Source organism: Paroedura picta, chromosome 15 (assembly GCF_049243985.1).
Source record: "Paroedura picta isolate Pp20150507F chromosome 15, Ppicta_v3.0, whole genome shotgun sequence".
NCBI lineage: Eukaryota > Metazoa > Chordata > Lepidosauria > Squamata > Gekkonidae > Paroedura > Paroedura picta.
Window position 1 is genome coordinate 4,416,665 of NC_135383.1, and position 17,692 is coordinate 4,434,356.

General features: G+C 54.1%; 3 protein-coding genes across 3 annotated transcripts in view; all 3 read right to left on the minus strand.

Moving 5' to 3' along the window:
- SSU72 (SSU72 homolog, RNA polymerase II CTD phosphatase) overlaps positions 1-320 on the minus strand; it is a 36,313-nt gene extending 35,993 nt beyond the window's left edge. The window contains exon 1 of the mRNA XM_077311367.1: positions 24-320. Coding sequence (XP_077167482.1) covers positions 24-103 — 80 coding nt within the window. The 5' untranslated portion in view covers positions 104-320. The remainder of the gene's footprint in view (positions 1-23) is intronic.
- Positions 321-1,592: 1,272 nt separating this feature from the next.
- LOC143824620 (actin-related protein T2-like) lies at positions 1,593-2,908 on the minus strand. The gene has a single exon (XM_077312052.1). It carries the CDS (start codon positions 2,822-2,824, stop codon positions 1,721-1,723), a length of 1,104 nt encoding a protein of 367 aa, XP_077168167.1. The 5' UTR covers positions 2,825-2,908; the 3' UTR covers positions 1,593-1,720.
- Positions 2,909-11,754: 8,846 nt separating this feature from the next.
- On the minus strand, positions 11,755-15,308 carry FNDC10 (fibronectin type III domain containing 10). The gene is made up of 2 exons (XM_077311419.1): positions 14,357-15,308; positions 11,755-12,276 (listed from the first exon to the last, which is right to left on the minus strand). Exon 1 carries the CDS (start codon positions 15,175-15,177, stop codon positions 14,392-14,394), a length of 786 nt encoding a protein of 261 aa, XP_077167534.1. The 5' UTR covers positions 15,178-15,308; the 3' UTR covers positions 11,755-12,276; positions 14,357-14,391.
- Positions 15,309-17,692: the final 2,384 nt, after the last annotated feature.

A 17,692-nucleotide genomic window follows, 5' to 3' on the forward strand; every position in this document is an offset into this window, starting at 1 on the left:
CTGTCCTGTCCTGTGGTTGTTACCTGAGGATATTGTGGGCCTCCATGCTGCGGTTTTGGTTGCTGGAGCAGACCACCGCCACCCGGAGCGGCGAGGAGGGCATGGCCGGCGGAGGAGGGGCGGGGGCCGGGGGGCGAAGGGGGGAAGGAGGTGGGCGGCGGAGGGCGCGCGGCGAGACCCCTTCCCTCGGCTCTCCTCACGGCGAAGAAGGCGGCGGCGAAGGCGAAGGCGGCAGCAGCAATGGCGGCGCTCCCCTCAGACGCTCTCGCTCGCTCGCTCCGGCGCTCACAAAATGGCGGCGGCGGAGAAGGGAAGAGGCGGGGCCTGGCGACGTGTCTCGGGCCGGCGCCGAGGGAGACGCCCCGCCCACTTCCTGCCCAACCCGGGGAGAGCGTTCCGGCTGCCCGTCGGAACCACGCCGCTCTGGCCCGAGGACTCTATGGCGAGTTCTCTTTTTCCGGCCCGAGCCGGGCTCTGCGGAAAGGTCATTTGCATGTTTCCACGGAAACGGTTGCCGTCGAGCCATAATAGGGAGTCTAGAGGCGGCGCGCGTCCCATGGCGTCCGAATAGCGCTGCCCTAGCGGTAGCGATGCGGTTTGCAGCGCCGCCCTAGGCAGGGCGGCTGCTCTTCAGGTTGCCAACCTCCAGGTGGGGCCTGTAGATCTCCCGGAATTGCAGTTCTTCTTCGGAGACCAGTTTCCTTGGAGAAAAAGGATGCTTTGGAAGAGAAACTCTAAAGCACCATACCCAGCTATGCTCTCCCCCCCCCCCCAATTTCTTCTTGCCCTCTCACTCCCAAATCCTATTCTCCTGGTCTGGCTTCAAGATGTATGGGAACTATAAAATTTCCCTTTGTTCAAACGTTCTTTGACAGCATCACAAAAGGAATCAGTCCTTTTCTCCACCTTGAAAGTTTATATATGCAGAGGAGAAGTACAGCACCAGCTGCTTAAAGAAGAAATAGTATTAAGAATAGAAACAACTTTGTATAGGGAGAGAAGATTGGGGGAGAAGAAAGAGAAGAGTGGCTAAGAAGGGCAGACACTAATCTGGAGAACCAGGTTTGATTCTCCATTCCTCCACCTGCAGCCTGCTGGGTGACCCTGGGCTAGTCACAGTTCTCTTAGAACTGTTCTCACAGAGCAGATCTCTTAGAGCTCTCTCAGCCTAATTTATCTCACAGGGTGTCTGTTGTGGGGAGAGGAAAGGAAATGTGTCTGTACACTGTTTTAGTGCCCCTTCAAGTAATGAAAAGCAGGATATAAAAACCCAGCTCTTCTTCTGGTCCTAACAGTCTAACTGACTGTGTTCTTCTGGTGTCAATCAGAGAGAAAATGAGCTCAAAGGAGCAGGAAGTCTCCAGTTCAGCCAATCAGGACAAGTGGGGATTCATTGAAAAATACCTAGAAGTTCCTGATCTAACTATGCTAACAACACATCTCCTCTGACGCTCCCTGTAGGATATTCTTCATATCCTTGTTGAATCCTGCAGACTACAGTTCTTGCAGATTCCAACAGAGGGCCCCTTTCGATCTAGAAGCATGAAACCTGCAAAAATGAAGAATATTCTCACAAACAGGAAGGCGACATATTCAGACCTCTAGGATCTTTTATTCAAGCGATAATTTTTAAAAGCTTCGATCTGGGAGTTTATTTCGTTCAACGCCCGCCCTTCGTCGAGCCTCGCCCAAGGCTCTCTTCGGAATGCGACTCCAGCCCTCAAAAGCATTTGCGATGGACTGCAGCGGCGCCGAATTCCTTGTAATCCTCCTGAGTGATCCACATCGGTACAAAGGACACCAAGGAGGTGATGATGGAACCTCCAAGCCAAGAAGCACACAACCTCTCAGGGGGCGCAATGATTCGCACCGGGACCCTGTTGGGGACGTCAGGTTCTATCTCTTTGAAGATCCTCTCGTCCATCCCCTGAAATAGCGAAGACCCCCCTGAGAGAACCAGGTTCCCATAGAGGAGGCCGCTGATATCCTTGTCACACTTCCTGATGCTGTTGGTGATCATGGCGTGAAGGCCCGGCGCCTCGAGGCCAACAATTTTGGGCGCAAAAAGGATTTCAGGCGCCCTGCAGAGGTGGAGGTTAATTTTGACGGTGTTTCCATCCGGCAGCTTCAGGACCCCCTCCGTTTTCTTCTGAGCCTCCTGCTTGGGGTCCAGAGCCACGTAGCAGAACTTCTCCTTGATGTCCTTCACCGTGGTCTCCTTGGCTCTGCTCACCGACAAATGGCTGTTGTCCAAAAGGAGGTGGGTGAGGTATCTGGTAATGTCCCTTCCGGCCACGTCGAGCCGGGACACCCCGTGAGGGAGACAGTAGCCGTCGTAGATGGGGACGGCGTGAGTGACCCCGTCTCCGGTGTCCATCACCAGCCCAGAGGTACGGGCCGAGGCGTAAAGCGCCAAAGTGGCTTGGATGGCGACGTACAAAGCCGGCACTTGGAAGCGTTCAAACATCAACTCGGTCATTATCTCCCGTTTCCGAAGGGGGTTCAGGGGCGGTTCGGAGAGCAGCACGGGCCTCTCGCTGGCTTTTACTTTAAGCTCCTGCCTGTAGATGTGTCTCCAGAGAGACTCCATGTCATCCCAATGAGTAATGAGGCCACGCTCGATGGGATAATTCAACGCCAAGCCGCCCTTCTTGGAGAGGGCTTTCGCCCCGATGTAACGCTCCTCCGTTTTCTCTTTCGGGTTGCCAACCACCGAGGCGACGGCCGTTCGCGGCTCCAGTTCCCCGGAGATCCCAGCTTTGCACGATCCGGACCCGTTGTCAATTATGACGGCAGGCATCAGTAAGACCTTGGTATCGAACATCGCTCCGTCTGCAGGACAGTCCCGATGGGTAGCGGTCAGGTGATTTCCATAGGGGACCTCTGCCTCAGGGTGGAATGTCGGGCGACCGGCTGTTCCGACACACTGACATCACAAACCGGCAAGGCCCACGTGACAACGGCCATTGTAGTCCTCTCGAACCGTCGCCGTCTGTCTCGCTGAATCCTCCAAACTGTTGTTCGGCATGACGGAGCCGAGCATTCTACACCGCACTTTACGTTCAGGTGCATTTGCACCACAAACTGGACCCGACGGAGTAACACACGCTCCAGAATCCCTTCTTTGGGAGTCCCTGCCCCTGGCTAATCTTCAGCCCAGATTTTGCCTTTTTGAGGATTCCTTGTGAAAAGCTTCTGTTGGTGCGAATGGCTATCCGCCAGGGTTCCCGCCCCTTCTCTGATCTCTAGCAATTATATCTCTTAGTGGGGAAGTTATTTATTTTACTCTTAGCTTCTAGTCCAGCACTCGTAACCACATATACCACACGAGCTCTGCTTCTCCCCAGACATGGGTGGTGTCTGGGAGTTTAACTGCAGCGGTTGATCTGGCTGTCAAAGTATTCTGGGACATAAGTACCCAGAGGAGCTGTGGCACAGTAGTAGCGCCTCCGCTTGGCATGTAGAAGGTCCCAGGTTCAATGCCTAGCATCTCCAGCTTAAAGGAAATTAGGTAGCAGGTGATGTGAAAGACCCCTCCCTATGACTTGGGTGCAAAAGAGAGTTGACAAAGAGAAATTTCTCTCCCTCTCCCAAAAAACTGGAACTCAAGGGCATCCAGTGGTGCTGATGGGCAGTAGGTTCAGGATGGACAAAAGGAAAGACTAATTTACACAGGGAGTGATTCAAAAGGGGAATCTGCTGCCAGAGGATGGAATAATGGCTACAGAAATAAAGAACATTAAAAGGGGATTAGGTGGATTCATGGGGGAGACATCTACCAATGGTTCCTCACCGTAGTGATTGAGGGGAGCCAGGAGGCAACATCAGAAAGGCCTGTTCTGGGCCCTCCAGAGGAACTGGTTGGCCGCTGTGTGAGTCAGGTTGCTGGGCTAGACAGACTTTTGGTCTGGTCCAGCAGGGCTCTTCTTATGGTCTTAAAGTTATAAAACTCCCCCCCCCCCTGCATTGTTGTGTATCATTGCAGAAAAGAGCCGATAAGAAATATTCATGGACACAAGTGGAAAAGGTTTTCTCGTTTTTAAAATGAAATTCGCCGGCTGTCTGGCCAGCTGAGCAATGGCGGTAATTAGACTGCAGTGGAACGCAAAGGCCCAGCCATCTGGGGAGGAAGACCAAGGGTTACCTAATTAAAGGCTTTCATCAAAAATCGACATGGAAGGCAACTCTGGAGTCGCTAAAGGGAGAACTGCCAGCTCTGCTCTTCCCTCCCCAGTAGGCAGAAGGATGTCTGTCCTTTGAAAGGAGAAAGCCAACCGAGAAAACCCAGACATCAAGGGACTCGTGGGAAGGTTTAAAGTTCTGGTGGAGGTCTTGGCTGGACCGAAAGGTCATGCTCAGACCGATAAATCAGGCCCGCAGGCCCGAATTTATACAGAAATGCAAATCCACAGAGGAGTTTTGCAAAACAGGGAATGTGTTCACCGCCCCCCCACCCCACCCACCCCAGAACTCTGGGGTCAAAGGCCACATTCTGTATTTGATTCCCACTTTGTGGACTGGACCAATTTGTTCCGGTTTTACTCGCTAAAGCTCAAAGCGGCACGAGGACTGCCATCCCGGTGGCCGATCACCCCCAACTTTATATCTCACACACTACGGGCTGCTTTCAGTCGTCACAAGAAACTGTGATTCAGTCAAGACTCCCCGACTTGCTACAAGAGCCCTACCAGCCCCTAAGGCTCCGATTCTGGCCTGTGCCCAAAGCCCGGGTTTCCTGCTTCTGGCTTCTGCTGCACCAGGGCCATCTACAGACAACAAGAAAATACCTCTTTCACACACACACACACACACACACACACACAGAGCTATGGCAGTTCCTCTGGAACACCGTCTTAATACAAAGGTGCCTTCCAAAATGTGAAATGCACAAACTGCATTTCAGCCCCCAAATTACATTTCTGGAAGCAGGGGATTGGCCTCCAAACAGATGTGAGCCTCTGATTTAGAAATGAACTTCAGCCTGTCCTCACTCATCCCCTCTTTTCTCTATCTAAAATTTCTCTATCTAAAATTCTTTGCTGGGAGCTCTTTGGAAGCCATCGGTTATGCCCACAAGGGAACACTAGGTGGCGCCCTCCGGCCACAATGTTTGGGACCCTGTTAGGAGAGTGTGGGGCCGAAAGGGGGGGGAGTGGGGTTTTTCCCCTGATTATGAATTGGCCAGCAGGGCGGGGGAGGAAGCAAAGGGCCAGCTGAGAACTGGCCTCCATGTAGCATCCTTTAAAAGGGCTCGATCAGGGCGGCAGTACGAAGAAGGGGTTGAATCCTCTCCCTACGCAGTGATTAAAATCTTCCCTTATTAGCAGTGCCAGCTACGGGTTAAATGGATTTTAACCTTTTTATGGGGATTTTAATGGCATGGATACTTTTATTGTGTTAACCGCCGCGAGCCAGCTATGGGGACAGCAGTATAAAAATCAAATAAATAATAACAATAATACCTGGAGATAATAATACCTGGTTTGGTGCAGTGGTTAAGAGCGGCAGCTTCTGATCTGGGGAGCCGGGTTTGATTCCCTACTCCTCCTCCACATGCAGCCAGCTGGATAACCTCGGGCTCATCACAGTCCTGTTAGATCTGTTCTCGCAGAGCAGTTCTTCCAGAGCTCTCTCAGCCGCACCTACCTCCCAGGGCGTCTATTGCTGGGAGAGGGAGGGAAGGTGATTGTAAGATGCTTTGAGACTTCTTTGGGTAGTGAAAAGAGGGGGGTATAAAAACCAACTCTTATTGTAGAACGTACCCCCCTTCCCCCGCAGCCTGTGCTGTGTTCACTCCTGCAAGTGGTACGGAGAGCCAGGAAACCACCTTGGCATGCCGCAGGAACTCGATAATGAAGCAATGATGTTCCTGATGAATGGCCATCTCCAGCCGCAGCGGGGAAGGCCGCACTTTTGCCGCAATAAATCGGGGGGCGGTTACGGAGGCAGGCAGCGGCGTCCAGCCCTTCTCCGAAGATCTGCAGGGGTCCGGTCCCTAATTCTCAGTTTAATATCTGCTCAAAGCTCTTAATTAAGGCCTTAACGAAAACAGGCCAGGGAAATCAACGCCGGCCGGATCGGCGTCCCCCCAGCCCCGGAACGGAGCGGAACTTTATCCTCATCTATATTGGCTCGGCACCATCCCTGCAGACGAGAGCTCTTTAATTTGTGTCTGTTTTAACAGCAGATTGATTTTTGCTCGAGAGATGCCCCCCTCCCCCCTCGGGCACCTTCGGCTGGCGTTTGAGTCATCGCCGGCCTGCGGTAGGCGAGATGTCAATGCGGTCACGCCCCAGGCTGGAAAGCGACGGCAGCATCCGAATGGCTTCCCCAGCCGTCGCAGGGTTCCCCTGGCTGACGAACAAAATAGCCCCCGGAGACTTCACACAGGGCACAGCCTCTTTGGTGGCCTGCGTCTTGCGTTTGGGCAGAGCAAGGAACCCCCGCTTGGCTATCGCTCTCGGCATTGCCCATGGCTCCCTCCCAATGACGGCGGCGCATCAGTCATCTTGACATCCGTGCTGCGCTCTGTCTCTGGTCACCGAGCACAACTTGTTACTGTTGTCTGGAAGGCATCAGCGGTGGACGGGGACGTCTCAAGAGCAGCACGAGTTGAAAAAGGCGAAGCCCCTGCCCTGAGGAGCTTACGGGCTGAGGGATCAGCTGGGAACCGCTTCAGAGCCTTGCGGGATCCACATGGCTGTCTGTTCAAGGAAGCTTCGGTCGACCTCTTCAGGGTTCCCTGGCCTAAAAGAGGTGACGCTGGCCTCAACCTGGAGGAATGAGCTCCCAGAGGAAATCGGGGCCCGGTGGGACCGATATCATTTCCGCGGGGCCTGTAAGACGGAGCTATTCTGTCGAGCTTATGGCCAAAAATTACATCCTGCACGGAAGCTGCCCTCACTGCTACGGTACAACGGAGAAAAGATGCAAGATCAGCTCCCACAAAACTCCCCCATCTGGGGTTTCCTTGGGGGCATGAGTGGCAGCAGTTGGAATGTTTTAAAGTTTTAACTTTTCTATATGTTTGAATGCTGTTACCCATCCTGAGCATCAGAAGGATTGAACCACAGTGCTATTTCTGAGAACTGCAGCCTGTTGGACTTGATCAGTGGCCCAGCTCTGAATTGGGAGACTTTGTTGTCAGTTTGAGGGAAATTTGATTTTCCCTGGAAAAACTTCTTGAGCCCTTTGTCCCCAGGCCTTGGGGAGGGGGTAACGGGGTGGCTCTTCCCCAAACTCAGGCGGTGGCTGGAGGGAAACATCTCCCTTGGCGCACATGCCGCTCGGCTAGCGGAGGGCTATTTTTAGACCCGGTGGGCACGTGCCAGGCAGGAATAGAACGGTGGTTCTCGCCCAGCGCCGGCTTTCTCTGAGGGCTGCAAAGAAAGAGAACGGTTCAGGCTGCCAAAGCGGGAGGAGGAAAGTCACAGAAGGAACACGAGGCGAGGGGTGGGAAAGAGAGGCGGGCAAGGGCCTGCGGATGCGTGAAGATGGGGAGATTGTGTTTTATTTCCTTATTCATCGCATGGCATGCGTGTTACATAGCCAGGGGACCGTAGGCTTGTCTGGCAGCCCAGCAAGGGAGGCTTGGAGGTGGCTCCCCATTTTCTGCCTCCATGCCGTGACCCTGGTATCCCTTGAAAGTCACCCTATCTTAAGGCAGAAGAGGAAAGGCCACAGACCCCCTCCTGAGCTTCTGGGGATCCTCACTGGGGGTGCCTGCTCCAGACAAGAGATACTGGGCTTTGTGCCCCTGCTGCCGGCACCCAGAGTCGTCCTTCTGACCGAGCTCCGCTGCTCGAAAAGCAATCGCTCATCCGAAGAGCCAGGCCTCATTGCTCATTGTCCCCAGATCTCGGCAGTGTTATCAAGTCACCATCACATCACCTGGTATACGGCAGGAGGAACATCTGCATTTTAAATGGCTCCCACACACACACACCCCTCCATTTTTAGCTCAAGGGCAGTTCGGTCGTATTGATCTTGGCTCTGGGTTTTTTTTGGGGGGGGGAGGTTTGTGTGTGTGTGTGTGTGTGTGTGTGTATCTTCCCCCTTGTCCTTTTGCAAGGCAAAAGAGAGAGAGAGGGAGCAAAACAAATGAGGAAGTTATTTTCGGCCCCTCCAATATGCCAGCAGCCATCCCAAGCTCCTGAAGAAGAGCCCTGGCAGGAGACTCTTAAGAACTGTAATTACTCAAGGGCTGTTTGCAGGGATATTTGTGTCCTTGCTCAAAGGACGGGGGTGGAGCGGAAGGTTGCGAAGGAGGGTGAAAGCTGACATCGGCCCCACCTGGGCGAGTGTTCGGAGCTGCTGGAGTTTGGAGAGGGCATAAAAACCACCGCAACGGCCTCCTTTATGCCAACCTCTCTGCCATGTGGTTGGCCCTGATCTGATCCAGCAGGGGTCTTCTGATGTTCTCACGAAGGCCTTGGCCTCTATGTCATGTTGTTGTCCTTCGAGAGGGACTGGCTGGCCACTATGTGAGATGGGATACCGGACTAGATGGACAATTGATCCTTGGGGGTCTTATAAAGGCCTTGGCCTCTATGCCCTATTGTTGGCCCTCCAGAGGTACAGAGAACAGAACAACGTATGTGTCTCTTTGGGGAAGAAAGGCAGGATATCAACAGTCGATAAAGAAAACAGAAATGAAGGCTAGTTAAAATGGGCTTTGCCCAGACGGGTGCCTGTCCCCGCGTCGAAAAGGAGACAAGCCAACCCACCTGCATCTTGGGACGCGGGGTCTGCTCAACGCATGGGCCCAGGCAGAATCGGGCTGCTCGGAATCTTGTACTGGTTCCGGCAAAGCCGACGTCACACAGGAAATGGGCTCCCAAAAGAACCATCTGTTCTCGTCTCGTGCGGCACCATCTGGCACCCTCCCCGCCCCCCCTCCGGCATGGAGAGAAGCCATTTATAGCAACCTGGCAATTCAAGGAAGCTCGAAAGGGATCGGAGGAAAACAAAAGAAAAAGATGGGTAGTCTGGCGATTCCTGTTTTGTCGTCTGAAGAAGCGCATGCATCCTCACGAAAGTTCACCCCTTGAATAAAGCTTTGTTCGTCCTAAAGGGGTCCTGCTACTTCGGACCAACCGGCTGGCTCTCCTCAATCTCCCTTAAAACAAAAAAAGAAAGCCACCCAATTGCAGAGCCAGACCGGAATTCAATCCAGGCAGGTTTGAGAATGCACTTCCACTATGCTTTTTCAGCTGGATTTTCCCGTGCAGAATAGGAAAATCTACTTCTAGAATGCACTGAAAGAGAATCATCCAACGGGTGCAGAACAGACCCAGGATAAAACAATCCCTCCCAAGAAACCTCAGTGCGATCATCCAACAAGATTGCTTTTTTGTAGTGTTCTACCCCTACGTATGTATGTTTCGTGGCACAGATGACACATGAGAGTGTTTTGGGGTGGGGGGAAGCACACAAATGCTGCCTTTGCTACTGAAATTGTGGACAAGCTTGCCGGAGTGTAGCTGTGGTACCTGAACGAGAAAATCCGCAATGGCTTCCCCTCCAACCGCTCCATTTTCCCGGGACACACTGATATTTCAGTAGCCGAACATTCAAAGCTGTGCTGCATCATGTCTCGGTAAACACTGCTCCATTCAAGAGACAGCAGAGGGATTTTGGTCACCCTATTAAAAAGACAAATGGCCCAACTACAGAGGAGGGAGGGAGCGTTCCACTCTAGGGCATAAAATTGTTCGTCCCAGCATTGGGCTACAAGCTGGGAAATCACAGCGGCGGATAGGAGTCCCCAGATCACAGGCCTATTTCAAAGTTTGATGGAAGACAGGCATCTCAGTGGCTCCAAGCCATGGGCAAGGAGCGGAACCTCCACATTCAGGGGGACTAAACCTCTGAATTCCAGAGCCAGGAGGAAGGCCTTGGCTTTTATGCCCTGTTGTTGGCCCTCTGGAAGAACTGGCTGGGCTGTGTGAGGCAGGATGGTGGACTAGATGGACCCTTACTGGTCTGATCCAGCAGGGTTGCTTGTGTTCTTAAGTTATACGGATAGGGTTGGATTCAGACAGAATCATAGAATCACAGAGTTGGACTACCTCCTGGGTCATCTAGTCCAACCCCCTGCACTAGGCAGGACACTCACAACCCCATCGCTCATCCACTGTAATCTGCCACCCCCTTGAACCTCACAGAATCAGCCTCTCTTTCCACTGATAAATGTGCCCCCTCTCCACCAGAAATTTAAAAATTTTATCCCCAGCTTTTCTCCCCTAAGTGGCTTTTTACATCTCTCCGCTTAAATTCCTTTCAGCCAAGAATGCTCTAAGTCAGGGGTAGTCAACCTGTGGTCCTCCAGATGTCCATGGACTACAATTCCCGTGAGCCCCTGCCAGCAAACGCTGGCAGGGGCTCATGGGAATTGTAGTCCATGGACATCTGGAGGACCACAGGTTGACTACCCCTGCTCTAAGTCATGCCGATGCCCAAAGCAGAAACCCAAAATTGCACCTAGTGAAGTGACAGTTTTCCGTCCCGCAACGGGGTTGCAACATTTTATTGTGAGGTATGTCGATTTTGGAAACGGCTTCCAATCCCACCCAACCACTCTCTGGAAGCCTCTGTCAAAGCCATGCCCAAGTCCCCAAGGCAGCGGAATCAAAAGGCAGGCCGGGTCTAGGTAGTTTAATAAATGAAAAAAAATTTAAAAATGGATGTTCCATTGGGAAGTGACCATTTGCAGAAGACACCCCCCCCACACACACACTCACACACGCGCACAGTTTTCACCCCCAGCCAGTAAGCTCGACACGCGTGAACAGCGACGGCCCACCCGCTCGCCCACCCCGGGCAATATGTCACAGTTTATTAAGTCTTCCTTCACAGGAACGGGAAAAGGGGTCTGAGCACCTGAGTGACAGCAAAGCGACACAAGACGATGGCTAGAAGTCCTGACGTGGTATTTGGCTTTAAAAAGCACTCCGGGTAGGAGATCTACCCACGGCACTGGGCAGGAAGTAGTCCTGCCTCTTCTGCTGCTTTCTTTATTGGAAATCCCTTCCCGAGCTAAAAAGGCAAAGGTATCCCCTGTGCAAGCACTGGGTCATGTCTGACCCTTGGGGTGACGCCCTCTAGCGTTTTCATGGCAGACTCAATACGGGGTGGTTGGCCATTCCCTTCCCCAGTCATGACCGTTTACCCCCCAGCAGCAAGCTGGGTACTCATTTTACCGACCTCGGAAGGATGGAAGGCTGAGTCAACCTTGAGCCGGCTGCTGGGATTGAACTCCCAGCCTCATGGTCAGAGCTTCAGACAGCATGTCTGCTGCCTTACCACTCTGTGCCACAAGAGGCTCTCGAGCTACTTGGGAACAAAATAAAAGACAGGGACTTATTCTGTGTTTTTCTCTTTTCCCACCCTACCTAAAAGAGGCATTTTTATCCCGGGAAACTGAAAATGATGTGACCCCTTCCTCTCCTGCACCAATCGAGAATAGAGCAAGCAAAACCTGCCGGCATTGCCTCCTGCACTGAAGCCAAGTCTAAAAACTCCAGCATCGCCCAAGACCTTTTGAGTCCTACAGGACACCGTAGCTCTCCGCCCTCTCAACTTCCCCTAACGTTACCCAACGAAGACGCTCAGACGTGGAACAACTTCCGACAACCATCGGGACGCGAGTGAATTCAGACAGAATGTGGGCCTATAAAAAAATATGATGCTACTTTTTTTGAAAAAAAAGGAAAAAAAGAGAACCATCTCTTTGTGCTGAGAACTCAAGTCTGGAGGACAAAACATACCGGGAGTCACCACACAAATTCGAGTATCGCTGGATACTTGGCCCCAGCCAAGCAGAAACCTGCTCCGACCATGTAGAAAACCTTCCAAAGTTCGCTCCGAAGCCTGGAGCGTCATATTGACACCCGATCTGGGGTTCCGGCTTCATCTTCAGGGCAGTTCTACCAAATTTGAGACGCTGGTACCTCTCCGAAGCCGGTCACGAGAATGCTGGGTGATCGGACCTCGGTCGGACAGAGACACAGCGGCCTCTCCTCTTAAGATGCCCTTCCATCTCTGCTCAGGATGTGGAGGGAGGCTTGCTGCTCAACGACTGCTCCTTCCAGGATGGTTGAAGGGACCTATGTTGGAGGGACGTGGATACGGCAGGCCTTTGCTCCAGAAGAAGAATGGCAGCGTTGGGGACGGGACGAGCAGACCATCTGTTTACTGCGCCGGAGCTCCAGCCCAGAGTCAAAGGGCAGATGAGATGTTCCAAGGGAAGGCAGACATCTTGGGTCCGTTCCCAACCTGTCCCCAACAAGGAGGCCGTTATTTTGCTTGGCAAATTAAACCACAAGCCACATGACTGACCTTTCTCGTGAGATTCTCAAGTTCTCAGGCGATCTTGTGGCTTGCTGGAGAAACCTCTGCTTGGCATGCTGAAGGTCCCAGGTTCAATCCCTGGCATCTCCAGTTAAAGAGGATTGGGTAGTAGGTGATACAAAAGACCTCCCCCTCGAGAGCCCCTGCCAGCCTGAGCAGACAATACTGCTTTTGATGAACCAAGAGCCTGATTTGGTAGAAGGCAGCTTCATGTGTACAAACCTGTTGGAACCTTTCAATAAAACCCTGGTCTCTGTCCAGCCCGTCTTTATATTCAAACCCTGCACCACCAATGAAGGAGTGAGGCGACGGCTTGGGTGTTGATCCAGGGCCCAGCTCCCCGTCCTTTACTTCCACAGGATGGACACCTGCTTCCTCCTCATGTAGCCACCTGACCCAGTTGCCAACAGCCCATCCTTGGGGTGGGGGACGACAAAGGAGAGGTCTCTCCGCTTATCAAGAATGGAGAGGTTCTCCATAGTGGCCCACCAAAGGAAACCACCCCCACATACGTTCCACAATGCATTCCCAGAGAATCCTCATGAAGTGGTCTTATACCTTCTTCCTACCTATGCTGATTTCATGTAGGGTTCAGAAACACCTGGAGATGGGGGACGACGACCCTCAGGAGGTTCCATCCATGTCAGTACTGTCTTCTAATCAAACTGGCAGAGGCTCTCTTGGGTGGAGGTTTCCCCATCGCCTACTACCTGATTTTTTAAACTGGAGATGTGGGGGATTGAACCTGGGACCTTCAGCATGCCAAAGAGATGGTCCACGAGCAAGTGCGGGTGAAGAGCAGATGCCCTGTGAATGGAACTTTCCACAAGGTCTGATCACACGGACCGCTTCCTGCTGAGCTGGGCCCTGGGTTGATCAAGGCCAGCGTCGCCCGCTCAGACTGGCAGCAGCTGGCCAGGGTCTCAGGCAGAGCTGTTCTGTCCACCATCGTTTCACCTAGAGGGACCAGGGACTGTACCTGGGGCCTTCTGCTTTGCACATTTCAATCCCGGCTGGAAGCTCAGCAATAAGGTCCAAAAGCCCTGATGGTGGGCCAAGGCGAAGCAACCCCATGGGGAAAGCCATGTGCATGAGAGGCACATAATGACGCGGGCTTTCCATCTGTGGCATTTAACATTGCTGCTGCCCATTTGAGCTGACAGGGGACCATGCAGGTAGCCTACGAGAACAAGCCCCAGTAGCGGCTACAATCTTAGTCTAGGGTTATCTATATATTTTAAGAGGGGGTCCTTTATTTTTGAAAATTGTCCAGTTAATGCAGAAGGGCTCTTTCCCCAACTGACCTCCCCCCCCAACCATTTCACCAAAGCTTCCCTGACAGTGAAACCCTATGCGCGGCGACTCAGATACAATCCCCGCCAAGTTCGCCAGCAAATCTATGAAATGGCACAGCGTTTTGAATCAGTGGTCAACTGCGCTGCATCCTACAGGGCTCAGGACCAAGTCAGCCGGCCCCAGATCCTGCATGCGCAAGCTCCAACCCGGCACATGGTACTACTTGCCCTTCCTGGGTCAGAAACCCAGCTGAATTCAAGAGGCTGATTTTCAGGCAGCCTATGGGGGGAGCTGGGGGAGGGGGCTTGCTGGGTTCAAGTGAGGATTACTCTAAATTAAGGGGGGGGATCTGATCACAAGATCCTTAGTGCCTGATCCTGTAGAATGGAAACTGGCACCCCTGGGTAAGGATGTCAACCTCCAGGCAGGACCAGGGGATCCCCTGGAATTAGAGCGCCTCTCTAGACTACATGGACCAGTTCTCTGGGAGAAAAAAAGAGATGATTTGGAGAGTGGGCTCTGGCCATGTGCCCCATTGAGGTTCAAGGATGCCAGACTCCAGGTGGAACCTGGGGATCCCCTGGAGTTCCAGCTCACTGAGATCCCTGTCCTCAAATCCCCAAGCCTTTCTCAACTGAGGTCTGGAAATGCTGCCTCCTCACCCCCTATTCCCCCGGCCAGGTGAGCCCTGATCAAGGGCTAAGCTTACCTGGGGGCCAATCTCCCGCGGGGCTTGACTTTGAGTCACCACGCCTCCCCCGGCGGCATCCCGGCAGGTCTTGTTCCGGCGCCGGCCGGCTCGGCGGGCGCTCTGGGGCGCGGCGGGGGCGGGGGCGGCGCGGGGGGCGTGAGGTTCTCGGTCAGGTAGGCCACCAGGAGGCAGATGAGCACCAGCATGACGCAGATGGAGCCCCCGACGGCCGTCATGGCCACGACGATGTCCCGCATGCCGGCCGGCTCGACGGTGAACTCCACGCACTCGGCGGGGCCCGGCGAGGGATCGGGGCCGGCGTCGCTCCCGTTGGGGGCGGCCGGCAGGGCGCGCAGGCAGAGGCGGTAGCGGACGCTGCCGTGCGCGTCCGGCAGCAGGTAGTCCCGGCAGGAGGCGCCCAGCTGGACGGTGTCACACTGGAAACGCGTGTAGGCGCCTTCCCACGAGCAGGCGAGCGAGAAGCCGCGCAGGCCGGCCCCCATCCCGGCCCCGATCCCGGCGGGCGGCCAGCCCCACTGCAGGAGGACGCTGCCGTTGAGCAGCACGTTGGCCACCAGGGCGCGCCCCGGCGAGCGGTGCGCCTTGCAGCGGCGAGGCGCGCACTGGAAGCCCCGCGCCGGGCTGCGGAAGCAGAGGCGGCCGCCGCCGTCGCCCGCCTGGCCGTGGCTCAGCACCTTGTACGGGCACCAGGGCGCCGCGTCCGGCTCCCGGGACACCGAGGGCGGCGGCGGGGGAGGCAAGACGCGCGCCACGGCGGCCCCCCAGGCCAGGCTGAGCAGGGCCAGCAGCAGCAGCGGGCGCAGCAGCCGGCCAGGCATGGCAAGGCATGGCACGGAGCGCGCTCAGCCGGCCGTCGGGGGCCGCGCCCGCCAGCCCCGCCAGCCCCGGCCCAGCGGCACGCCGCGCATCGCCCAACTGGCAGGCGGCCGCGCCGGCTTCTGCGCCTCCGGCGGGCGGGCGGGCGGGCTGGGGGAGCTCCGGGCCCGCCCCGCGCCGTTAACTCTCGCCGTGCCGCCCTCCGGGAGGAGGAGGAAGACCGAGAGAGGGAATCTCGCTCGCTGGTGCTCTTTCCATCCCCGCCCCCGCGAGGATGGGTGAGTCTGGGCGGGTGCCAACCTCCAGGTGGGGCCCGGAAATCTCCAGGTGTTTCCCGGCGGGTAACAAGCCTATCGATTCCTCCCTTAAGAGTTTTTTCTTTCCCTCCCGCGTCTTCTGCTCCTTCGTCCCTCGTTTCCGTTTTGACCCCCCCACACACACCGCCATTTATCTCCCTAGATCTCCTGGGATGATAACTGATTGGCCGGTGACCGAGATGGGGTCACCTGGCAGAAAGGGCTGCTTTGGGAAATGAACTCCGTGGCGTCATACTTCATCCATGCTCCTTCAGCTCTACTTCCAAAATCTCCCATAGAATCGTGGAAGGGACCTCCTGGGTCATCTAGTCCAACCCCCCTGCACCATGCAGGACACTCACATCCCTATTGCTCACCCACTGTAACCAGCCACCCCCATTATACTGTAACCTGCCATCCCAGTATTTACAGACCTGGAGTGGGGGGGATGACCACCAGAAACTAAACATGGCTGTTCCCCCTAACACTGGGTAGGATTGATCTTGCAAAAAAAAAAATTGTGATTAAGTCACGGCCAACAAGGGGCAACCCACTCAAGAGCTGCTTCCTGGTCACAACCCTGAGGCATACCTTGGGGTCTCCCATCCAACTGCTAGCCACGGCTGGCTCTGCTTGGCCTCTGAGATCAGACTGGGCTGTTTGGGGTCAGGGGGAGCTTTGCAAGGGCATCCTTACAATTCTGCTAATTCAGAGTTTTGCAAATGGTTGCTTCTCTGGAAAAAGCCTCCACGAAGCTAGTTCCTCGGCCTTCCCTCGGCTGCTGGGGAAAACCCTCCTTCTGGGCATTCCCTCTGCTCTTCCGGACATCCCCCTAATTATCGACATTCGATCCTCCGTACAATACAGTGACATTTTGGGATGCCACCTTTCCAGGGCTGCCCTGCTAGGGCTGACTTTTCTGTTTCTCTTTTCCGGTGGGTGGGTGGGTAGGTAGGTAGGAAGGGAGGGAGGGAGGGAGGGAGGGAGGGAGGGAGGGAAAGAGACAAGGACTAAGGGGGAAAAGAAAATGAAATTGCCCACATCCAAAAAAAGCAAATGGGATTCTTTGCAGCGCTGCTTTTGATGTATAGCAGCCCTTTCGTTCCATTAAGCCTTGGCTGCTCTTTGTGGCCCGCCCGCCCCAGGAACATGGAGCACTTTGCAATAACGGCCGTTAATAAAACCTTGCCGGGGACACAGGGCCATCCTGGCTGCAAACGGAGCCAATTTTAGAACGCAATCCATCTAATGGAATACAACAGACAGACGAGGTCAAACCAAGGCTCTATACATCCTTCTTTTTTCCTACTGTTTGCTCCGGAGCGGGGCCCTTACTCTGGGGTTGAGCGCAGACTTTGGCTGTAGAACATTGGCTGAGTTCCTTGGATGTTGGGGACGAGGAGAAGGTGACCGATCAATGATGAAGGATTTTATTGGGGTGGGCCTGCAGAACCCCTAGGGAGCTCTCCCCGGAACCCTGGTTGGAAATCCCTGTCAAATTAATCTCCGGGAGATCTGGGTTCAGACTCTGCTGTGAAAACTGGCCGACCTTAGGCCAGTCAGGATCTCTCAGCCTAGCCCGCCTCACAGGGTTGTTATGAGGGTAAAATAGGGAAGAGAGACTGATGTCGGCCCCTTTGGGTCCCCATTGGGGGGAAATGGGGGGCATAAATGGAGTAAATAAGTAATAAATGAAGGAATAAAATGCATAAAACAGGGTTTTTTTCTAACCCTGCTATTTCTCTCAGTCTTTTGGGATTTCACACCACTTTAAAGTTTGCTTTGTTTTTATAAAGGCTCCTTCATCGGATTCCCAAGTTTGTTAATTCCCAAAGGATAAATCTGCCCTCTGTTCAAAGTTGCGGGGGGGGGGGGGGGGGAGAAGCCTGCCAAGAAAGCTCAGGGAAAATAAATCACATATTGTTATTGCTTTTTGGTTTCTTCCCTCTGGGTAAAAGAAAGCTAATTAGATTACAGCTCTGGTTCCATCCCATTTTTAGAAAGGATGATGCAGCTGATATTTTAAACGGGGACAGCTCACCACAAAGGCTGACAAATAGAGAGTAATTGGCAGGCCGGGCCAAAGAAGAATAGCAATAAGAACCTCAGGAAAGCCCTGCTGGATCAGGCCTGGTGCTCTCCCCTCTAGTCCAGCCTCCTGTCTCACATAATGGCCAACCGGCTTCTCTGGAAGGACAACAACAGGGCATTGAGGCTGAGG